The following is a 23,685-nucleotide window of genomic DNA, read 5'->3' on the forward strand; positions in this document are numbered from 1 at the left end:
TTAAAAAATCTAGCAACCTTTGTCATATCCTAAAAACAATGCGTTTCCCCATTATTTTCTATTAGTTTAATAGAACTGGTGTTTACACTGGCAAATGAAAGTCTTTTCTTCTGCGAATGTAGCAGGCCCTTGGATATAAGTAGACGGTGTACATCCATTTATGTATCTACAGGTTCTAATTGTTTGCTTGAAAGGGTATGCAGTTGCTGTTACAGCCTACAAAACTTTAGTCTCCTGTAGCCAACTATCATCTTGTTTATATGGCATCAAAAATAATTGCCCTGGTAGGCCTCTGGGTGTGCTCTGTTGCATGTTTTCTTCTCTTGCAGTGTTTTAAAAAGAAGAAGAAAAAAAATGCATTGATAAAACAAGTAAATATAATCAGGAGTAAACAGAGCTTAAGCCATTTACATTTTCAACAAGTAGCACCTCAATCTGAAGGCTTAGGAAAGGCAGGTATCTCTAAATGGAAGCTTCTGTGTCTAGAAGTTGTATGTTACTTCTGGCAAACTAAACAATTTATTATTTTTAAGCGAGATTTGCACGTAAAGGTCATATGAATAATTTTGGTGATTCAAGAGCAATAATTACTAAGTACTGATCTGTTTTTCCCTGCAAAAATACAAGGAGTTGCATGGTTTCGTGCACTAACTTCTGTTCCTTTCTTTCTTTTATTTCCTGTAATAACTAGAAGGTGGCTGCAAACCAGGGTATTTTGGCCCCCAGTGTCTGCGTAAGTTCCATAATTTCTTTTACTCTTGGAGACTGAGCCCTGGTGTAAATGCCAACATTTAGCTTCCAAGTGAAATGCCAACTCTAAGATTGTAATGCTGCAAATGTTTTCTTTACAAATGTGCTCTTCAGCACGCCAGTTCCACGGCACAGGAGTTCTTGGTAGTGACTGTAATGGAAATACAGGACAGTGCAGATGTTGAACTGGATTTCAGGGTTTTTCCTGTGATACCTGTGCAATGGCTTTTTTTCATGACTGCCAGAGTAAGCCAAAACATTCCCTTTCAGCAAGCATATCCAAAAATCCAAGCTTATGAAATTCTTTTGCTATGGAGATGTGTTTATAAGGGAGTCTTCCAAAACTCACAGAAGTCAAAAAAGAAAAACTAGATGAGGAGTGATTCCTATCTAAAAATGCCTCTATTACACTGATTGCTGTCTATTTTGTGATGCAGCTGTTGGATTGTAGTTTGAGAGTGAATTTAATAATATTATTCCTGATGAAATTTAGAATACCAATGAAAGCATTCCTGTTGCTTATCCTTTTTGGGGGGAAATTTATGTTTAACTTTAGTTTGCAACCTCACTTTCATGTATCAAGCTGCCCTTTCTAATCAATACCAGAAAACTGACTGTTTTTAAAGCATTTCAATTAATCAGCTCTATACTGCTGATTTTATTAACTGCTTCCTCCAGAGACTATAAATCCAAACCATAAATAGTTTAATTTTAGTCTTAAAAAAGACTGGAGCTACTTTCAGTAGTCAGCATACCATATTGATGCATCTGTCCTGAGTGGGGACAGGCTAAGTGTGCTTCAACCCTGACATTGAATGCAATAGTTACTTTAAGCCAGATTCTTCCTCTCTAACAGATTTTCCTTTATATCTCCCTCAATACTGAATTCTTACTGATGCTGGCGATCAATAAAAGCTGTTACGAAACTAAATGAATGTGAGGAGAAGAGTTTGGTCCTCTTGATCATTGGGGAGTGGCTTTTATTTATTTATTTGTGTAATAATAAAAGAGCACTTCTGCAGAGACTGCCTCTGAAAATTCTTTGCTTGGTTGCAGCGTGTGAGTGTAACTCAGCGGGTACCCGTCCTGAAGTCTGTGATTTTCGTGGAAGGTGTCTTTGTCGCTCAGGGGTACATGGACTTCAGTGTGACAGCTGTCAGCCTGGCCACCACTCTTTCCCTGTCTGTGAAGGTAAGGTTGCAGATTACATGTATGTCATCAGACAGACCCCTGAGTAGGCAAGCTTTAATGCTTTTAAGGTACTGCTTTTGCAGGGGTTGAAGCCATGTTCACTGCACTAGGTGAGAAAGAGACTCTTCTGTTCCTTACAATGAAATCCTTATATATTTTCATTCTCCAAGCACTAATTCCGTGCATGTTTCTACAGTAGGAAATAATTACATAGTCTGTTTTCCCATGGGCTTTTTTTTCTTGGGTCTGACTGTTTGATTTAGCTTCAGTTAGCACAGCTGTCTTACTAATAACCAAAGGATTTGAAAACTGTTTTATCATGGAGGTCTACAGCAGCAGAGGATGCTTGACTGCTGGCAAGGAACTGGCATAGTAAAAAAACAGTAGAGAGGTGAAGAACTAATATACTTCTGCAGAGGATCTTTGTGTAGTACCTTGCACTCTGTGTGTTCTGTAAATCTGAAAGTGATTTTGCCCTTCACAGTGATTTTTCACACTTTGCCCTTCATAATGACTTCTTACTAATTTTAACATCATATGGCAGGCCTTGCTCATGTAATCATGAAACATGATTGATCTACATGGGGTTTCACCAGTGTAGATGACACCAAGGACTAGCCTGCTTTTTATGTAAAATGAAGAGTGATCAGTACTGAAGAAGTATAACCTGGAAATGCAGAATCCTTTTTTGTGTGTATGGAGAAGCCATCAAGTCCTATCTGGCCCCTAGGTTTTGTCTGCCTTTGCAGTGAATGAGAGAGGGGCTCTTAGTCCTTGATAATCCTTGAAAATCCCTGTGCCCCCAGTAGCAGAGGGGTTGGGACTAGGTGGTCTTTAAGGTCCTTTCCAACTGAAACCATTCTACGATTAGTGAATTGTACATTCAAAAAGAATATAGTCTATTGCTGAATTTTGAAATATACTTTCCTATATAGGGTAACAGGATTTATTTAGAACATTATGACTAACTTTCTTCTTTCTCGTTATTTTTAGTTGCTGACTATAGCAGTCTTCTTCCTTTTGGGCTTTATGTTCATGTCCAATGAATAGCCAGCAGAATTCTTTATGCTGTACAAAGATGTATTATGTTGTGTTACTAAACACAATGGTTGGAATAAAGAAATACCATGTGACTGTGCTTTTATGGTCTGGAGTAGATTAACTTTTTAAAATTAAAAACATAAAATCAGGATTCTGCCTTGGTACACTCTGTTCAGTGGTTTTAAAATAGTGTTTTTTTTTTTTTTTCTTTTCTTAGAACTGAATTAGATAGCAATCTTAGAGCAAATCAAACCCATATTGAATATGTTTAAACTTTTAACACCAAAAGCTGAAAAGAGACATACAAGATTAAGAGAGCATGCAACAACAAATTGTAAAACACAGACAAAATAGTTGAAAACACAGCCAGTGGGATTACTCAAAGCTGCTGCAGTTCACAGCTTGTTCTATCAAAATAAGCTGCCATTGGTTAAATTTAAACCAATGCAGCATACTGCAGACTGTGGTGGAAGATGAACAGTGCTACTCCTGTTTGGAGCTGTCATCTTCAGAAGGGAGGTAGCTTTATAATTTCTTGGCTACTGCAGCTAAAACTGTCCTTTATGGTCTTACCTTGTTGTACCATATAGAAGCTTTCTTCAACAGGAGCAGGATCCAAACAAAGCCTTTAAACTAAAATGATTAAAACGAGGAGGGACTGTGATTTAATATTCAGTTGGGAGGGGACTGTAGTGTTGGTGATGTCTTTGGAAGCTTTAGTGTTCGTATTGTTCTTACACAACTTGCTAGCAAGTCCTATGTCTTTCCATGAAGCTTTGACGTAAACACAGCAAAGCCAGACATCCTTGGCTTCAGCATGAAGAGGAATCAAAATGGGGAACCAGGAAAATGAACATGCAATAGAAAGACAGTATTTGAACAGTGTTTGTTTTATATTTGTCAGTCAGCTATTTGCTAGTCAAATAATGTAAGAGATTAACTGCAAACCTTAGCCTTAACTGCAAAACCCGTGGCAGCTGGGATTCCTGGACAGGCTCTTGTTCATGTACCTATAAAATGTGGGCCTGTGTAACTTCCAGCATCGTTTCAACAAAACAGCACATCATATCTGTGATAGAGTTGTTAGCCTAAGCCAGTGATAAATCCAGGAGAAGCACCACGCAGCTAGCTGTTACAGTCTGACAGCGTGCCTCACGTATCATGTGCAGATTCTTGCAGTGCACTGCTTGCCAGCTTGTAGAATTACAACAGGTCAGCAGTTTTTACCTTGTGTATCCTTTATTTGTCCATCATGAAGTTGTGCATCATTAACTGCTTTTCTAGTACATTTGTCAGCCGTTAGACCTAGCCTCGCTTTGTGGATGCTTTTTGTCAGAGGTTATTTTGTAAAGATGATGAGTACTTCTCTCATGGGACTTTTCTTTCCCTTTTAAGATAGACTTCTCTTCCTTGTATGTATATTTTGCAAGGAATCAAATTAAATGTCTAAGCTGTACATCATGGCATTGCAGTAAGAACCTGATTATCAGTGGTTGAGGAGACGATTACATTATAAGCATCTATTTCAGGATATTTCTATTTGGCGGTGATATTAAAGTTTGTCTGGATTCCTCCTGACTGTTTAACATTTAAAGGTGTCTTTGGGGCAAATTCTCTTTTAAATAACTACTTGTTTAGACATGTGTCTGTCAGAATACTTAGTGATTATTACTGGTTTTTTATCCCCCATACAGAATGCAATTGTGATTCAGTTGGCTCAGTGGACAGTATGTGTGGTCCCAGAGGACAGTGTCTGTGCCACAGGAACTTTGCTGGATTTAAATGCAACCAGTGTGCTCCAGGTTATTACAGCTATCCCAGCTGCTTGCGTGAGTACCAGCCTTTCCTCCTTTTACTGGGGCTTGCCATCTTACTGCTATAGCACAGAAGAAAATATATTCTCCCATATATATTGCCATCAAAAACTATGTAAGCATGATAGTTTTGTTCCTTCCAAAGCTGGCAACAGTGACACTGAAGATCAAGCCAGTGTCCAGGCTTCTTGGCAGGCACACACTCTGGTAGCCCCACCTGGCACATCATCTCTGTTCCTGTTATCTGTGCAAGTTGGATTAATGTAAGCATGATAAACAATGTTGAGATGAAACAGATCATCTCAAACTCATAGGTTCCAAGCAGGTGTGTGGACCCTGTGATTTGTTTCAAAGAAAAATGAAGGGCAGTCTAGACGGTGCTCAAAACCTCTGCAATACCGGAGTTTTGAAAGTTATTATTTCGTATGTTCAAGGTGAACTCTACTAATATTGTCAATGTGTTTTTGTTTTGTTTGTTTGTTTTTTGGTTATACAGCTTGTCAGTGCTCTCCTCTTGGTACCCAGCACAATACATGTGAGCCAACAGCAGGGCAGTGTGAATGTCAACCAGGTGTTACGGGGAGACAGTGTGACAGATGCCTTTCTGCAGCCTACAGTTTCCCCTACTGTGAAGGTAACATTTGTGATAGAAAATCCTGCATTCAGTTCATATCTCCCCCATTTTTATTGTAAGGTGCTTCAGGACATTTTGCTATGTGTAGTTTCATAGAAACGCGCTGAAGTGTGGGAAGGAAGGAACACACCAGGATTAGATATTCGAGGATGTCATTCATCTTTCTGTATATTCTCTGAAGTAAATTGTAAGATTAAAACCTTTTTTCAACAATGCCACAGAAACTTTAAGAAAACATCTCTCAGTCGTAGGTTGGTGCTACATTTTTCCAAGTGACTACTTTGTATACCAAAACAATTAGTCCAAACTAGGCTAAATACATATTTGAACAATCACTGTTAAAGGCTTCTTCTGGTCTTAAAGATTGAAGTAATTAAGTCACTTCAAGGTGACTATTAAGACACGCTTTGAAAGTTGCAGAGCTTACATTGTAGTTTTTTGCATTACTGTATTTCATAGCTCTGTTTTCAAAAGATCTTTTAATGTATTTATTTTTTAATTCCTAAAGGAATCAACAGTGAATGTGACCCTTCAGGTAGTGTTGGTTCTCATTCTGTAAGTATTCTGTCTTTGCAGCTAGCAATATTCATAATTCATGTATGGTCTGAGCCTTTGCTGAACGCATTCACTCCATCGCTTAAGTGCCTGAAGCCTGATCATAATCTGTGAAAGAATTGCACAAGCTTATTTGCAGAGTAAGAGAGGAAATGACCTTTGTGTTTTATTCTTTGATCAAAACAAATGCAATTACCTGTCTAGGATGGTGTTTGTTTTTTTGTTTGTTTGTTTTAAACTTTTTGAAGATTCAAGATCTCTTTGAATCTCCTTTGAAGATTCAAGATCTCTTTGAATCTTTTTATATGTGCAATATGCATACTGTTTGTGTGTGCTTGGTATGCTAGAATGCTGATACATGCATGCAGGTGTGCATCTATACCTATGCATGCTTTGAAGACCTTCTGGTTCTGGGTTGGACCATTTCAGTACCAAATTATTTCCAAAAAAATGTATTTTAGTATTTAGTATTTTAACATCAGTAATATGCTAGTATTTATTATATGAAAGTATATACTAGCATTTTAGTATTGATATTAGTAATATACTAGTATTAGTAGTTAGTATTTTTATATTAGTAATATACTATGAAAAATCACAGATCAGAAACTGTTAAGTTACATTCCATATAAATGGGTTGCAAAGAAGACCCAGAAAATAAATCTGGCAAGTAGAAGAGGTAGGCTCGGGCATACATCTGTATTTGTCTTACAGCTTTTTTTAAAGTTGGCCACATGTAAACCAGTTACTCCCTGGAAACAATGTTGATGCGCCTGAGCAAATAGCCCTGCTGAGAGACATCCATTCTCTTTTATGGAAAAGGATAGAAAAAGAATTAAGAAGAAAAGCAGAATTTACTATTATTTGCCTATGCTTGTCCCTAAGAATAATGTGTAGGGGATTGAAAAGTCTCTGTTGCCTCAGAGAAATATGCTTTAGCTTTGTATAATTATTTTTTCAATAGTTAATAAATGGAGAAGTGTAAGAAAATATGAAGAAGAGACATAACAGATAAATTCTACCAAAAATTACCTAAATCAATTTTACAAAAAAAAAAAACGTCGACATCATATCTACTTCACAGTGCTGTATGCTACTATATGGGTGATTCAGAACATAAATTATCTAAGATTAAAAGTACAGAAAAGTTGTTGGTAAAAATAAAAAATAGAAAAAAAAGTGTGTCATTGCCATAATTAAAAACAAAACAAACACTAATATTAACATTTTGAATCTGAATTAGTTCACTTTACTACTGTTGTTTCTACTTTGCCCTCCTAAGAAAAACAGAATGATAAAAGTAGGAGAAAATATAAAAAATAATGACTACTTTTAGGAAAAATTGTATTTTAAACTTCACACAAAACTGTTAATGCTTTGGAGCAGTTATAATAAGGCTATGAAAGAATTGGAAAGTATGTTACGATATTTAGGATAAATTGGATATGGAAAAATGGAACAATCCTGTGCTGATAGTGTGAGACAGAAAAACCCAAGAAATCTGAATCAGCTGTGGATTCCATGCTTTTGTGAAAGTCAGTAAGCTGCCTGAGTTGTTTATAATATTAAATTTTCCATAATACTAAAGAGCTGTGTGTTTTTTTATGAAACAGATGAATCAACTTCTTTCTGTCATTAGGGCTATTGTCAATGTCTTCAGCATGTTGAAGGTCCTACATGTAGTAAATGCAAACCATTGTACTGGAACCTGGCCAAAGAAAACCCTGAAGGATGTACAGGTACAGCTTTAAGACATGTTTCTTTGGGTTATGAAATACGCTAAATTATTTTGAATATTGTCTTTGTTAGCTGTGGTGCTCAGTGATTTTAACAACTCATTAAGAACATGTTTTCACGTTACTTAATTTGAAAACCAAATTACCTATAATAGCAAAAGTTATTTTTAGAAATTAGACCACAATTTCATGAGTGTTTGTTAGTTCTGTACTCTGACAGAAAGCAGTTCTGTCAGAACACCCAGAAAAGACTGGTTTTGCTAGATGTAAATTAGGATACTTCAAAACACGTCAGTAAATTGCACATACACAAGTCATTCATTCTTCTTTGCTTTATCTTCTCGCCTTGCACCAGTATCTATTTGTTGTTCTGAACCTTCCAGAGTAGAATCCACTTTGTTGCACTGACTCCAAATTGAGGACTCAAGATTTATTTATTTATTTATTTATTTATTAATGCAAAGCATATTGGAAAGAGGAAATGCAGATTATCTTTTTTTTTTTTTTTTCAATCCGTGCAGCGTGCCATTGTGATGTGAGTGGAACACTAAGTGGAGTTGGAGAATGTCGACAGGTGAAGTGGAATTATAAGGAAAACATTAATTCAATTTATTTTTGTAAATATATGTTATTGTAACATAGTAAGATGGAAATCTTGGAACTCATTACTGCTTTTTTACACATGAAATTTTTACACATGAAATGACAGGTGACATCCTAGGGATGTATGAAAGTTATGAAAAGTTTTCATCACCTTAAAAGTAGGGATTTCTTGTCTGTTCATTAAAGGTGATAAATAACTAAGTTATGTCCAGATAAAATGTTTTTGTTCAAATTAGAATGATTTTCCTCTTCACAACTGGAGGGAATTCAAAGTATTGAAAGAATGAAGTTCTGAAGAAGGTGCTGATGAAATTTTTGATGAAATTATTTTCTTCACAGGAAAATGGACATTGTTACTGCAAATCCAATGTTTGTGGAGATTCCTGTGACACTTGTGAAGCTGGTTATTATGCTCTTGAAAACAATAATTATTTTGGCTGCCAAGGTAAAGAACATTTCTAGCAGCAAATTTTCACATAACACAGAAGTATTTAGGATTCCACAGGTCATATTTTTAAAACGTGGATGTGTTTGTTGAATCGTTTATGCAGTGTTTTGCACTATTACTTGTAACATGTACAAGTCTCAGTTTGAGCTGGATGTGTTCTATATTTGAAATCTCCTTCTTTGCCTTCCAAAAGGAGAAAGAATAGGGCAGACGTTACCACGGTAGCTCCCAGAAGTGTTGTGGCTCATTCACTTGATAAAATTTGTTCCTGTATGAGTTCATCGGCTTTTGCCTCACCATCCTCAGTGCCTTGTTTACCACCACCTGTCTGAGGTTTCTCCATCAAAGCCTGTTGTGAGATAGCAAGAGGAGCTGCTGAAGCTTGCCCAGCACAGAGCCAGTGCAAGCCTGGGCAATCCTGAGCTCTGTGCCTAGCCTTCATTCCTGCATTGTGCACCTCACTAATCCCTGTCAAAATCGAATACCTCACACTCTGAGAGGGTTTCAATGGAGTCAGAAATTAAAATGCAATGAAAAGTTTAATGCAGTACGTAACACCGAGATGCAATTCGTCCAGCAAAATATGTATGTATCATAGCTAAAGAGATTTCCAAATAACTGAAAGTCATTCCTCCTTTCACACCTTCCACCAGGATACGGGGCCAGGGAGGTTTGATTTTTCCTGCAAACAAAGATTGGTAGCTCTTTGTTCTGTTTAGTGGGTTTCTAAGGTCCACTGGAATAAGAACTTAAAAGATTACAACAGCTTGTAACTTGATTTATTTTTATTTTCAGTTCTGTTTGTGTATTGCTATAAACTGTGACTCAGGATGCTTTGATATACAGTCAGATGTAGCTTTGATATGGTGGAAGTGGTCATCACCCTGCCATGTGTTTTGAGGAGCATAGGACTACTTCAGTGGTCCCCTTTCTCCCTTGCCCTCCCTGTAGATTTGGGTTTGCTAAAATTATTGAAAGCACTTTCACTGCCTTTAGTGGGATTTACACCTGTACAAGGATGATGCAAGAGATTTACTTTTTTACTGACGTATTTGTGGCAATCCTTTTGAGTGTGCAAAGTTTAAAAACAACGTCTAGTCTATCAAACAAACTTTTTGTGCCTAATTTTCAAACCAAAGATCTAATGAAATAGATCTGGCTTCACGAAGGTGCAAATTACTTTAATTCTCTTTGATTTCAGTGAGATTACTTGGTGTGCTATAAGTATGTTTAGGAACAATCAACCTGTCAAGTCAGTTCTGAAATTTTTAACCTAGGCATACTTGTTCTTTAGTGTGATACATTATGCCTCATTATTAGAGGTGTCCCTTACTTTATGCCACAAATCCTGTCTCATATAGGAAGTCACTCAATACAGTTGTCCGATATCAGTTAAAAATATGTGTATGCTCTTATGTAAACACATATGGTTTTCTTCTGGTGGTACCAGAATGGCTGTTCTGCAAAACTGTGGTCCAGCATTTAGTAAATGTGGCTTTTTACTTGTGATTTAAAAATAAAAAATAATAATTCAAAAGGCTTTTGTCATGTTACAAGCAGAAAAAAAAAAAAAAAAAAAGAAAAGAAAACAACAACAAACATGAAAAGCCAGAAGTAATTGCACCTTATCCATGAGTGTTAACGTGTTTCAAAGAGTCTGAGGGGAGTCGAAAGGGCTCCGGAAGGAGGAAATGAGTTGATAATAGTGTTTAATTAGAGGAAGCGAGGTGTGTTTTCTGATAACCTTTATCACTTTTTCTGATGGGATATTTGGCTTCTGTTCTTTGCCTGGCAGGCTGTCAGTGTGATGTCGGAGGATCCATCAGTTCTGCGTGTGCTGAGCCCTTGGGTGCCTGCCAGTGCAGAGAGCACGTTGTGGGGATGACCTGTCAGGAGTGAGTCAGACTGTCACAAAGAGCTTGTGCTCTAAAGTAGATCATTTGAAACTGCCCATCTTGCTAGCTTTTCACAAGAAATTCTTTATTTGTTGATAAATAAGCTGGTAAATTGTGGTATTAGTTATATTCACTTCACCTGACAGTTTTTTTCTTTACTTTAATGGGATTTTTTTGCAATCACATTGTGTATATATCCATGTACCTGTATATATCAAGAGTTACATAAGGTAAGGTACAGCTGTAAAAGTTCTGGAAAGAGAATTCTCATTCCATCCGTCTTATTTGCTGCCTGGAATTTATTAGCTACTATCAGGATTTCTCAGTGATCAGTAGATCGCTTCCTTTCCGTTGCTTTATTCCTTTAGATGTAGACTATACAATGAATGGTAATTCTTTCAGATTACAATGGTGAGTGGGTGGAGGATTCTTGCCAAAAAGTGTTGGATGCTGGGGTTATACTCAGATGACGAACTACCTGGAAATATCATAAATTCGTCAGGCATTTTTGGCTTACATAGTTGTGAAATGAAAAACCATATCAGAATCAATTTGCTTTAGCTGTTGAGTGACATGATTTAGGCACATTGCCTGAAATGTCTTTGCTCACAAATAAATATCAAAGGTTTAATCAATGGTTATATTTGTATTTTATACTGGTAAGGATATCCAAGCTGACAATCAGAGCAAAAAATGAAAATTTGGAGGAAAAGAATAGTCCTTTGAATGCTTGTTCCTTTTTTTTTTTGTCTCCCTGAAAGGCCTGAACAAAACTATTTTTTCCCTGATCTGCACCACATGAAGTTTGAGATTGAAGATGGCACTACCATCCAGGGAAGGGGAGTTCGGTTTGGCTATGATCCTCAGGAATTTCCTAACTTCAGTTGGAGAGGATATGCCCGGATGTCTTCTATACAAGTAAGCTGGTATTTTGCTCAAGGCTTTGGGGTGAAAACATAGATGTATGATATGTATGCCCCCGTTGTACTGTTATGTGTGTACAAGGTCATAGAGGAACCAGAAAGGATAGGATCTCACTAATCTGAACACTTTGGCACTGTATCACTGTTTGGATTAGTGACTATTGGCATTATTTAAAGTTGGTCATTGCTAATCCAAATATGTGTTCTTCAGAGACATTCAGAAACTACAGAGGTCGTTTTGTTTTTCTTTTTTTGGGGGAGGTTGTTGTTGGCTTTTTCTGTTGTTGTTGTTGTTGTTTTTTGTTTTGTTTTGTTTTGTTTTTTAGGAATACATTTTGCTGTAGGTTTAAAGTTAAGATCTGGTAGCTTTAAAGTCTCTATGACTAAATCCAGAAATTGTTGTTATGACAAGGACAGGAGAAGATTGATGTTTGGCTAAATCACTTGATTATAGAGTTCCATAGCAGTCTGTGTTAAGATTTTCAGGTTTCATCATAGTGCCGGGGTGAAGCCTTCACACTTGCAACTTGTATTGGGCAAGGAGGAGAAAGTCTCCAATTTATCAGGAATGATACCTTTACATTACAGCAAACAAGAAAACGTGTGATTCAGTCAAACAAGATGCGAGCAAGAGTGTTTCAGCAACATTTATTTTAGTCTCATGATTGTTTACACATAAAGCAAAAACCAACAGAGGGAATAAATACATTGCAGGAATTGCATAGCATAATTTAATTGTATAAGAAAGGACCTGTTTGACTTTGGACTGAACTGCTGAGCAAGTGACTCAAAATTTGAAAAGAATAGATTTGAGCAATAAATGGGATTTGCTCATTCTTCTTAAAAGTGGTACAATGATATTTGTAGTACTCTGATGCTGATTAGATTTTTTAGTCCACAGATATAGTTGTGTCCAGCCTCTGTAACCTGTCCAAGGACCAATGGGTCAACTACAGACAGACATAAGCACATAACTGTTGTGCAAGTATAGTGATTTTCTTTCTGTTCTTTGCTTTTCACTCTTTCCTTTTTGTTGTTGTGTTCTTTTTTGTTTGTGGTTTGTTTGTTTGTTTTTGTTTCTTTAATCTCAAAGACGTTTTTTTTTCTTTTTATTTTTTGGCTTTTTCAGAATTACTCCACATTCACAAATGAAGGCAACTCTTTGGAAACTGTGCTTTCATAAATTTCTGCTTTCTAACTCCCTCTAGGCATTTTGTAAAGAGGTAGTGAAAAGGCTTAGTTTTTAATCCTGCTGAAAGTGTGCCTTACTTTGCTCATCTGAATAAAGCTTTTAATTCATGTAAGTAATTGCCAGATCCAGGCCCTCCACAGTTAGATCCTTGCATAGATAGTCTTCATTCTTCATAGTCACATTCTTCATTTCAAGAAACTTTCAGAATTTTCACATAGCATTTTTGTGTCTTGCAGGGCCCTGAAATACTCCTGACATTTCTTTCGTGGAAGACAAATTAGCATTACAATATCTACCACACAAAAGGCTAATGTAAAAACTTTTTGTGAAAATATTTCAATACAATTAAAAAAACAAACGAACAACAAACACAGGTGAAATAAATAACCCATGAGTAGTGCCCTATGCTGCTGTGCTTCACCCATGCTGCTAACATGGGGGTCTCTGATAGACTGAGAAGCTAACAGTTTGCCTGAGATTTTAAAGCACTGGCAAGAGCTGCCTAGGTTGGTGATAGAGCTCAAAGAATAAATTCTCCTCGCTTCCTGCTTTTTGCTTGAAATTGAGGACTGACATCTCTTCCTCCCTCATTATTCATTAATGTCTTCTTTCTTTCTCTTCACCTGTGTCTTCTAGACTTCCCATAAAAGCTTAGAAACCATTTTGTGATACTTTCTGAGGCATGTTGCTTTATTTCTTTCACCTTTTCTTCTTTGTTCCTATCTATTTTTCAGGTATTCCCTCAATGCCTGTCTTTTCTTTTCAGCAGTCATCCTTCTCCATTTAAAACAACAGTTGCAAAACCTTCCCCCATGTGTCTGTGTTTTGTGTTCTGGTCCACTGCCCTTCTGCAGTCACCGAGATTTTAGCCATTTAATCTCTGCAGATCTCTCATCCATATCATCTGTTATATATCCGTCTTTGCTTTCTACATTGCATTTCTATTTAGAAAGAGAAGGTCTCTATGATGATGACAGAATTGAATAATATGCTAACTAGCATGTGCGAGCTGGCACTCTGGCATTTATTTTAACTTTTAGCAATAAGAGATGATATGGCTTTGTGCCCCATTCTGACAGGTTTGCAATTTAGAAAATTTGTGTGCTTTTGGGGATGCAGAATGGACCATAGTGGTAGGGAGGTTACTGTACCAGAAGCATCTTGGGATGGGACAGTGAGTGGGTTATGATGGGTGATCTGGTGGGATTTGGTTTGTGGTGGAGCTTTATGATTTAGGACGGAAGGGAGGAAGCCAAACCCTTGAGACTGCACAAAGCCTATTTTTTTCCTAATCCACCAACCTTTGAACAAGTCTCTGCTGATACTTCTGCTCTGCAACTAAATGGGGGCTGTGTGAATTCATTCTCCTGTGCCAGTCAGGGTCGATGGGAACTGTGTGGTTCCAGAGATGTGAGTTCAGCCCCAGGGCAAAAGAAGCATGGTATCACATCTCTAAGGCAGTGAGGGATCTGGTGGAGGAGCAGAAGTTGCAGTGCCAGTCGGAGATGTCTGCGTGCTGTGGAGCATTGTGTGTTATCTCAGACTAAGACCAGTGATTCCGGCCCTTGATACCTTATCTTTCCCTGCACGTGCAGGGAGAATACCAGTAAAATACTGTCCATGTTTCAAGGTGCAATATCAACATGCATATTAGTTAAGATTCCATGTGTTTCAGGGTAAGTTATTATTCAACAAGTGTTTTATTTTACAGGAGATTTTGTTCCATGTTCTCTTGTAAGCTGCTGGAGCCTTTCTTTTCTGTTATGGAGTATGTCTTTTGCCAAATGGTTTTTCTTTCTCTGGGTGCTAGTAACAAATAATATACTTTCCTTTCCTCCTTTTTCCCTTTCTTTTTATTTTTCCCAGCCAGAGGTGGTTGTACCTGTCACTGTGGCTTCCCCTAAGCTCTTCCACCTAGTCCTCCGCTATGTCACCCTGGGTTCAAAAAGCTCTAAAGGGAAGATCTCAATTGCTGAGGGAAAACATTTTGGCACTAACTATACTTGTAAGTGAATTAATTTTCTCACTAGGCTTACCTGTCTTCATCTGTCATACACAGCATTGCCATTCCAGTGTACACTTGTCTGCATGTGCATTTTTCTTGTAGGCATTTAGTCTGGTGCTTGCATGGCTTCTAACTGTTCCTCTATTCAGCACTTTATGGCTGTTTTTGTTTATTAACTTCAATTTTTCAGAACGAAGTGAGGATAACTTTGAATGTGGAAAAATCAAACCACTACTTATTTCGCATTATCCTGAGATACATTAACCCTGGAGGGGATTCGTTACCTGGCCGCATATCTGCTTCTCAATCTCGGCCTGGAACAGGTAGGTACAACCCAACGGCACAACAGATCAGATGAATGTTAGATTAGAGAAGCCTTTTCAAGAAGCAACTAATTCGGATTCGTAATGTCGCTTAAAATGCATTGCTTTTAACAATGTCAATGCTCTTGTGCTTTTCCTAATATATTTTCCTGTAAATGATGTGTCTGTGTTTGCATGAAACTTCTGCTAACAGTAGTAATCAACGTTTGTTTTTTAAACGTTTGCCAAATTCAGGGCTTTCAGTTCTGTACTCGGAAGATTTGAACTGTGTGTTTTACAAAGCTTTCAAAGAAGGAATAACAGCATTTATCTTGATTTAGTTGCCTTTAATATTTCAGTTTAAAGGTGACTTCTGCCTTCTTTCCATGAATAATGTTTATTTAATGATGAACCCAATCCACCAAATTAGCTCTGATGACAGACCTCAACAGCATATCATGACTTGGTCCCTGGTAAAAGATAAGTACTCCATATCCTTGGTATGCCTCTATCATTCAAGGATATGCTCAGCATTATCTCTTACGATGCCTAATAGTATCACACTGCTGGGAGTCGATGGCATTTAGTCATAGATCCTTCAGTAATTCGGAGAAGACAGAACTGAAGACATAACAGGTACCTCTCAGCAGGGGAGCAGCAGTTTATAGTCAGGACTGGCTTACGTTGCTGGGGAGACAGGGAACCAGCTTGGAGAACAAGCTTTTGTCTTTGTCTAGGGGCTCTCAAGAGGAAACCTGTGCTTTTCATAACATTTTCAATGCTACAGAGAACCTCCGGTATTTGAAATATACAGCTGAAGGTTGCATGAGAACAGGCTTTGTGTCAACTGAAGATGTCTTGAGTCAGTGGAGAGAAATATTGAATGGAAAATAATGGAAGAGGGAAGGGAAGTGAACATTCAGAATAATACAAAACTGGCCATTACAAAGGAAAAAGTCTGCTCTTCTGAACCAATTTGCTCAAGACTAATAAAAAACAAGATGACAGTAATTACACAGCTCTGTAGCTTACTTACAGTACATATTGTCAGAGGAGCATTGATCAGCTCCTATTACACCAAGTTTAGTGGATTAAATCTAAAGTCCAGAGTACCAACCAAGTAGAGACATTTTACTCAGTCCCTTATTTTTTACCTTTTTTTTTTTTTAACCTTTTTTTCTGGCAGGGGCTGCTCAGAGCAAAGAATTTGTCTTCCCACCCAGCAAGGAGCCAGCTTTTGTCACAATCCCAGGAAAAAGCTCCACAGAATCTTTCTCATTGGTTCCAGGAATGTGGATTGTCAGTATAATGGCAGAGGAAGTCCTCTTGGTAAGAAAACAATTGAAGAAAACAAGTGCTTGAAGGCTGTCATGATAATATTGCTCTGGAGTTGTTTGTCAGGAACAACCCTGGAAGCAATTGAAATTGCACAGTAGTAGTGAAAATAGTAGAGTGGCAGAATGTCACTATGAAAATATACAGTTCAGCCTCTAATTTCACTTTTTTTCCCTTCTCTGACTTCCATCTTCTGTAATTTTTCATGTGCTTACAGACTTTCAGTCTGTCCAGAATCTGTACCTTCAAATGTTGAAGTAATATTAATATACAGCACAATTGGTTGAGCATAAAAGCTCATAGAAATTAGTAACTCTTGCATATCACATAACATAAGTAAAGCTTTTTATCCTCCCATCTTTACTCTCCTTCCACTTACTGAAAAATTTTCTGTGACAACTGTTGTGAGTTGCTATAAAAAGACAAAGTCTTTGAGGTGAGCATTTATAGAAAACCTTAAAGATGCGTGATCACAAAGATGCTATACTGAAATTCTTGTGTATATGATACACGTTTAACAAGTAGCCGCTATCTTTAGTCATCAACCCTGGGGCTCTGTTAAATTTATGGAACGCCATGTAGAATGTTACTAAAGAGCTTGCAGCGTATTTCTTGCTGGAAGTGACAGTACTATTGTGCCTTTTTCTTTAACACCTTTGGAAAGGAATTTGTTAATGATCTTAGCCTAGTATGTATTCATAAAAGAAAATTTTTATAAAAAAACTCCACTCTTTTAAGTTGAAAAGGCAGAGCAAAAATATACCAGCTTCTTGAAGCACAGCTTAATAGATTATGAGGAATATTTTTATGAAGTCACCTGGGATACATGAATCTCCCTTGCAGAGTCAAACACAGTTGAGCTGTATGCAGGTGAATAGCATACATGGGTGAAAACTGTGCAGAGCCAGCTGTGTATTACCAAGCAGCACCTGTGCAACTCAAGCTTATACAAACTGATTCTTTTTTCCACTCTACTGACTGGACCATTTGGCTTATAAAGCAAGAACAACTTTGGGTTAGAAGATCTGTGTTACTTAGCTTTAAAGCTTAAGTAGGAGGGGCCTGTGCTTTTAGATTCAGACGCTCTGGACTTGACAAGTCCTGCAAGGCATAGATGTAGTGGGGAACCTCCTTTATGAGCACCATCTTGTACAACACATGATGGGATAGTGGATGCAGAGTTTCCCTGCTTACAAGGCAGCTGCCTTCAAACTGTCTCTGTGAAGATATAAGCATTTACCATGACACATAGGGATGTTGCTGACCCATATAGCAATAAAAAAAATCTATATGTGTATTGCAGATATCCTTCATAAAAATTATTTGTGTGATATTATATGTGATATTATGAATTATTTGTGTTTTTAGGTCAGAGGTTGGACTCGATGATCTTGAGGTCTCTTCCAACCTAGAAAAAAAAATTCTGTGATTCTGTGATTGTTTTTGTGCATTGCTACATTGTGAACATCTGGAGAGGTTCCTTTTGTAATTTTCTGCATGGTCTTGCATTTGTTACATTTGTTCCTAGGATTATATGGTGCTGTTACCTAGTGATTATTATGAAGCATCCATCCTGCAGATACAAGTTACGGAGCCTTGCACCTATCCTGGACGTGTTTCAACAGAGAAGTCAGTATCTATGCCACAGAATAAACCATTGCCTCGGATTGTGTTGTTATTATACTGCTGCAATTGAAAACAATAATAATTCTGTGTTGTGTTTTTGTTTTGTGTAAGCTGCTTGCTCTATCAGCATTTGCCACTGGGCAGATTTTCCTGTGTCCTGGGTTCAGAGGTAGCATATTACAGACGTGGGGGAGAATACAGAAGAATACCTGTTCGGCAGCCAACTCCTGATCAACCAGTGATGTCCCATATCAGTGGAAGAGAGGTGAGATTCCTGCATGCTAATCACAGTCGCATCTGCACTATTCACTACAAAACTACTGGACTGAAAAAACTGTGGCAGATTCATGGCTCAGGATTTGCAGATCTGTAACTCATCCCTAAAACAGGCTGTGTACTAAGTTCTATAATTTATACAGATCCATGTAAACAAATCAGTATTGGCAGATGTATAACTATGACTAGAGAGGATGTTTTGCTCTGAGAAAAGTATTTAATAAAATAAAAATCCCTGTGTTTTAGGCATACTGTCTAGTTCAGCATATTGCTTAATTGTAGTAACAATGGCAAAATGGTTTGTCAGCAGTAATGGAGTATGTATGTAACTCCAAATTCATCTTTTTTTGTTGTTGTTGTTGCTTAAAGAGCTATAATTATGTAAAATATTTGCTTTAGTAAAGAACAAGCAGATGCAAATATGATACTGCTGTGGGTCCACTGAAAGAGAAACATGTTTCACGAAACCAAAAATTATACTAGAAGCATATATTTTTTTTTTTTTAAAAAAGCTATTTTTATCAAATCCATGATAATTAAATGTAAAGCGATTGTGTCCTCTGTTACTGTGTTCTGACAGTTGCTTTAAAAATACCAACTGTGCCAATGATACTTAAATGTCACAGGCCCTGGTGCTTCATCACTGGTGTGTGTGCAAAACTTTTTACTGTTACGACTTATTGCAGTGAAGTCAGGATGGATGTTGACAGAATTATTTGCTTGTTGAAAAGTTCACAGCCTAAGGACATCTTGAGAAAAACATCTTATGTTTGAAAATAATTATATAGCCCCCTGTAACAAAAACCTGTGTAACCACAGCACTTTTCATGCAACTACTTCAAAGTATTTTCTGTAAACTATTACTTTAACCAACTTGCACAGGTAAACTAAAAGAAAAATCTGATGTTTCAGAAAGTGGCAATGGCTATTTCCTGGAGAAAATGCTCTCAGTCTTTGTAGGGAATCAGTGTAAAGCGCTGCGGTACGAGGAGTTCTGTTCATGGAAATGTTTATTCAGCAGAGAATTGAGTCAATTTTGATTTGTTTTTTAAAGATAGCTTATAGATGAGGGTGACAGTTTTTTAGGAACATCAGATTTTCCTCACTGATAGTTTATATTGCCAAGAATAGAAATAATAAGCCTCATTTCCTAGCCTTATCTTGCAGATCTGCTGTTATCTTCCTAGAGCTGTTATAGTGGCAGCTGTTTCCTGAATCTGGTTGACTCTTACTAGTGGACAGAGTGATTATTTATAAGCACTGCTTCCATCCTGCTGGACTGCCTTTTGCTGAGACAGCTCAGGGTTGGCCCTGGGCTGATTAAGACGGGTTAGCTTGCAGGGCAGGCAAAGGGAGCTTCCTGCAAGAAGAAGAAGAGAGTGAAAAATCTAATTTTTTTTTTTTTTAATGATGCTTGACCTAGGTCAATTTACAGATGACCATAAATGTTCCTCAAATTGGTCGCTATGTTCTTGTTTTTGAATATGCCAATGAAGATGACCAGTTATACACTGCTGAGGTAAAAATAAATAGCCCGGGACCTGTCACAGAAGGCCAAGTAAGAATATACAGTTGCAAATACAGGTAAGAATTTCCAAAGTGCTTAAATAACCATTTTGAATATAATTATACTTTTTATATATTGGAATCCATTTTACTGCTGTTATGTTGTTCAAATTTTAGGGTGATTTAAGAGCAAATACATAATTCTTTGGGTATTGTACAGTCGGCACATTAAATATTGCTACTGCTTTAGTGAACTTTTTCTGTACAAAGGGGTTTTTATATGCACTTGTAAATCCTTATAAACTATTAATTATAGAGTCCAGTAGCAGAGCATCCAGCAGCTCTGTTGGCTGCAGACGTTTGCACTGTTTACGCTTGTTTAGTAAAAAGCATGTCTGAGAGTTTTGACTATAAAAAGAAAAAAAAATAGCAGCCAGTTTTACAAGAGTGTTTCCACCCCTCTAACAAGATTTGCTGAAGCAAAGGTATGCGTTTCTCTGAAATCTTGAGTAGGCCTCAAGCCCTATGTTTCTTTATCCTTGTTGACTACTGAGGTTACTGCAGATGTTCCAGGGATTTTGTCTGTCATAAGTGAGATTGTCTTTAACGCTTGAGCAATTCAGAGTAGGACTCAAATTAGGATTGTGATCCCGCAGATGTTTGTGCCCCTAGGAGTGTCAGAAGGCTACTGACATGCATATTTTTTTTCCTGTGAGCCAAATGTTTGACAGATTGTAGACTTAGGGATATTCAGGATTTTCATCAGCATGTTTGTGATGCAGAACAGATCTATGTGACTTTGCCAGGTCACTGCTCTTATTTTAGCCTGATAAACACTTTGAACCCCAAACTCTCTCTCTTTTTTTTTTATTTTTTTAATTAAACACATTTTATGAACTAATTTTGAACTTGTTTGTATGCATGTGTTAAAAGCTTGCTTGTGAAAAGACTCAGTAAATCCCTTCTGCTGCCATTCTGCACTGAAACTAATGGTGCCACTGCAATAAGCTGCTGTGTCATCTATCCTGAGCAGGAAGATACGTGTCTGTTAAAAAAGAAAACAATCAAAACTGCATAATGAAGTTTGTCACAGAATCATGAATAAAGTACGCCAGGTCTACTTGCAGCTCTATCAGATTGATTATTCCCAATAAAACATAGGAAGAGAATGGATCCCAGATTCACAGACATTCTCAGTTGCCCAGTTTCTAGTGAAAATCAAATGAGGGACCTCTATTCTTCTTAAGTGTCCTTAGCCCTGAGATGTCCTTATTTCTGAGCTGTGCAACAGCAGTGAAACTTTCACAGTCTCTGATTCCTACAGGAGAAACAGAAGAGCAGTTTTATGGTAGTTAATGGATTTAGTAAGATTAAGCAGCTGATCTAAGGTAATTGATTGGAGGCACAGACCTACATCTCAGTGTACCGCTAGCAGTAGCTCAACTGGAGAACTAAACAAAGGTCAGGAGGTTTGAACTCTGTGTAGGCAACCTACAAAGGGCAAGCCACATTTTGTATGTTGTGCTTCCTTTGTCTCTGCGGTGAGGATACTGCATTCACCAGTGGCCAAACATAGTTGTTACTTACGATCCAGCAGAATGACTGGGTACCTGTGGTGAGGCTAACTAGGCCTCCACTGAGCTACACAGTAGCAGAAACAACATGGCAATGCCAGGAGGCTAATTTTTAATCCTGCTTTCTGTCTCAGTTTCCTTTGTCGCAGTGTTGTTGTGGATGACAGAAATCGTATTGCAGCCTACGATCTTCTAGCAGATACAAAGATACATCTTAAGGCATCATCAATTAATTTTCTTCTGGTAAGCTTCCATTTTCTTTCCCTTTTGTAATATTTGTTCCCCAAGTAGGTAAAGAGATGCACTTTTCTAAGTATATTAAAAAGCTCTGTGGTGATGTGTGAAAGGATGTATATTAGATTCTTCAAGATGTTGGTTTGTATATACTCAGAAGATACTGAGTCAAACAAGAAAGGCAAATCCCTGTTTATCTTTCTTATCTCTGATCTTTGCAAGGGTATTTCCAATTCTGTTATGCTTTATTTCAGTTGCCCTCTGTTTTCTGCATGTAAACTTTAATTGAAAAATACGCTGGTAGCTTTTTTTCTTCGTTACTGTATTTTTCCCTTTCTTTTCTTTTAATCTTCAAAACACAGGCATTTTCGATGTCTCTTGCAAAAATTTCAGGTAATAAGTGCACTCATTTTAGAAAAGATAGAACTTTTAAATGCTTTGAATAAAAAACCTTCACTGCCATCTTTTGGCCCACACCAGTAATACATTTTTCTAGATGCTGACTTCTTTTTCTAAGTTGTTTCAGTGTTTACCATTTTAGAAACATGAGGCCAGTCACACAGTTGGTTTAAATCTAAAGTTAAAACCAAACCATAAACACAGAGTCGTTCCATGGCACTGTTAGGATTGTCAGGACTTCATTTCCTGAGGCAGCATTCAGTGTGTACAAATACTGTTTAAATTGTTTGGTAGCTCCCGGTAGCAGTTCCTGTGCTTAACAAGATCCATACCCAAAGGATATTGATATTATTAGGCTGTATCTCCACATATGGAAGTTTCATGATAATATTTTGTCTTCCAAATTACAGTTTCCTTTTTCTAAATGACTTGCTTCAAGATTGAGATACAAAAAAATATTTCCCTTCGTTAAACGTAAACGCTGCACTTACCAAAAGATGAGAATGAGGAAAAGAAGAATTTCTGTTGAATGGACATTATTTATGCAGTCAGTGTCCAGCTTTGGAGTTAAAGATGCCCTGTTGCATAGAACAGAGAGGCAAAGGGAAACTACCCTCGGTGCTGGAGATCAAAAATCTGGTCTAAATAGTAAAGGGGGAATGGGATTGTTGAGGTCAACTTTCAAGAGGGGCTCTAACAACTTTATCTCAGACAGATGCAAATGAGCTGTCTGAATCCAAATGATGTTCCACAGTAACTTTTTAGCTGCTCTGGAAGTACAGTGCAGATCTTCAGAATCTACCCTTGTTCTGCTGCAATAGGCTGGAGATCTACGGGTCATTACAGGCAGAATAATCACAATACTTGCTGCCCAGGAAAAGGGATTTTTGGCACTCTGCCTTCTAGCTTATAAAGGGTTTATATTCCGTGCTCACTTATGCTAAAACACAAGTTGAGCTCCTTTACGACTGCTTCTAAAGCAAATCACTTTGCACATTAATGCATTCTCCCTTTTTTTTAATTGCTATTTATACTAATATGTAGTGCTAGTTATCTTTATCAAGTGCTTTTCTGTTTCCTTTTGAAGTAGTTCATGCACACATTTTGTAACCTGCACTTACATATTTCGGAAGTGCAAGTAATATCTTTTTATTGGCACTAACTATTGTATCTACCTACAAGCCATGCCTTATGTCAAAAAAAAAAAGACCAACATTTTTTAAACTGAATTCTGAATCCAGTGGAAGAAATCTCATAGTCACCAAAGCTCATTTCTAAGGACTTTGTGTGAGCAAATATTACTGCCTGCATTTCAGAAGGACTAGGAATTCCCCCAGGGTCTGGAAGTCTTAACAACACTGATGAGGGCTTTTCCTTCTGACCCTTGTTCTGTATAATCTTGTTCACCCTTGGCTAGCTTCCGACCCTGCAAGCTGGTCTTCTGTGATTCCCATTACCATACATATACTTGCATTTTAATTTATTTAACTTCCCAATAGCTAACATTCCCTGGGAAGGACAGAAAAATACTTTTAAATACTGAGGCATTCAGGTGCAGGTAGGTAAGGGATCCAAAACTGCTCACAAAATCCATGACAGTACATGGGTTGGGACTTAGATCTCCCTATGCTAATGTTAGTCTACAT

The 23,685-nt window shown here is 37.5% G+C and overlaps 1 protein-coding gene across 1 annotated transcript in view; it reads left to right on the plus strand.

The window, feature by feature from the left end:
- LAMA3 (laminin subunit alpha 3) overlaps positions 1 to 23,685 on the plus strand; it is a 111,066-nt gene that overhangs the window by 30,713 nt on the left and 56,668 nt on the right. The window contains 17 exon segments of the mRNA XM_084282759.1: positions 692 to 733; positions 865 to 932; positions 936 to 996; positions 1,807 to 1,941; positions 4,677 to 4,811; positions 5,939 to 5,985; positions 7,625 to 7,724; positions 8,243 to 8,295; positions 8,664 to 8,769; positions 10,568 to 10,667; positions 11,429 to 11,585; positions 14,649 to 14,787; positions 16,276 to 16,418; positions 17,953 to 18,053; positions 18,162 to 18,315; positions 19,750 to 19,910; positions 21,541 to 21,649. Coding sequence (XP_084138885.1) covers positions 692 to 733; positions 865 to 932; positions 936 to 996; positions 1,807 to 1,941; positions 4,677 to 4,811; positions 5,939 to 5,985; positions 7,625 to 7,724; positions 8,243 to 8,295; positions 8,664 to 8,769; positions 10,568 to 10,667; positions 11,429 to 11,585; positions 14,649 to 14,787; positions 16,276 to 16,418; positions 17,953 to 18,053; positions 18,162 to 18,315; positions 19,750 to 19,910; positions 21,541 to 21,649 — 1,811 coding nt within the window.

Source organism: Netta rufina (assembly GCF_964035555.1).
Source record: "Netta rufina genome assembly, chromosome: 2".
Taxonomy (NCBI): domain Eukaryota; kingdom Metazoa; phylum Chordata; class Aves; order Anseriformes; family Anatidae; genus Netta; species Netta rufina.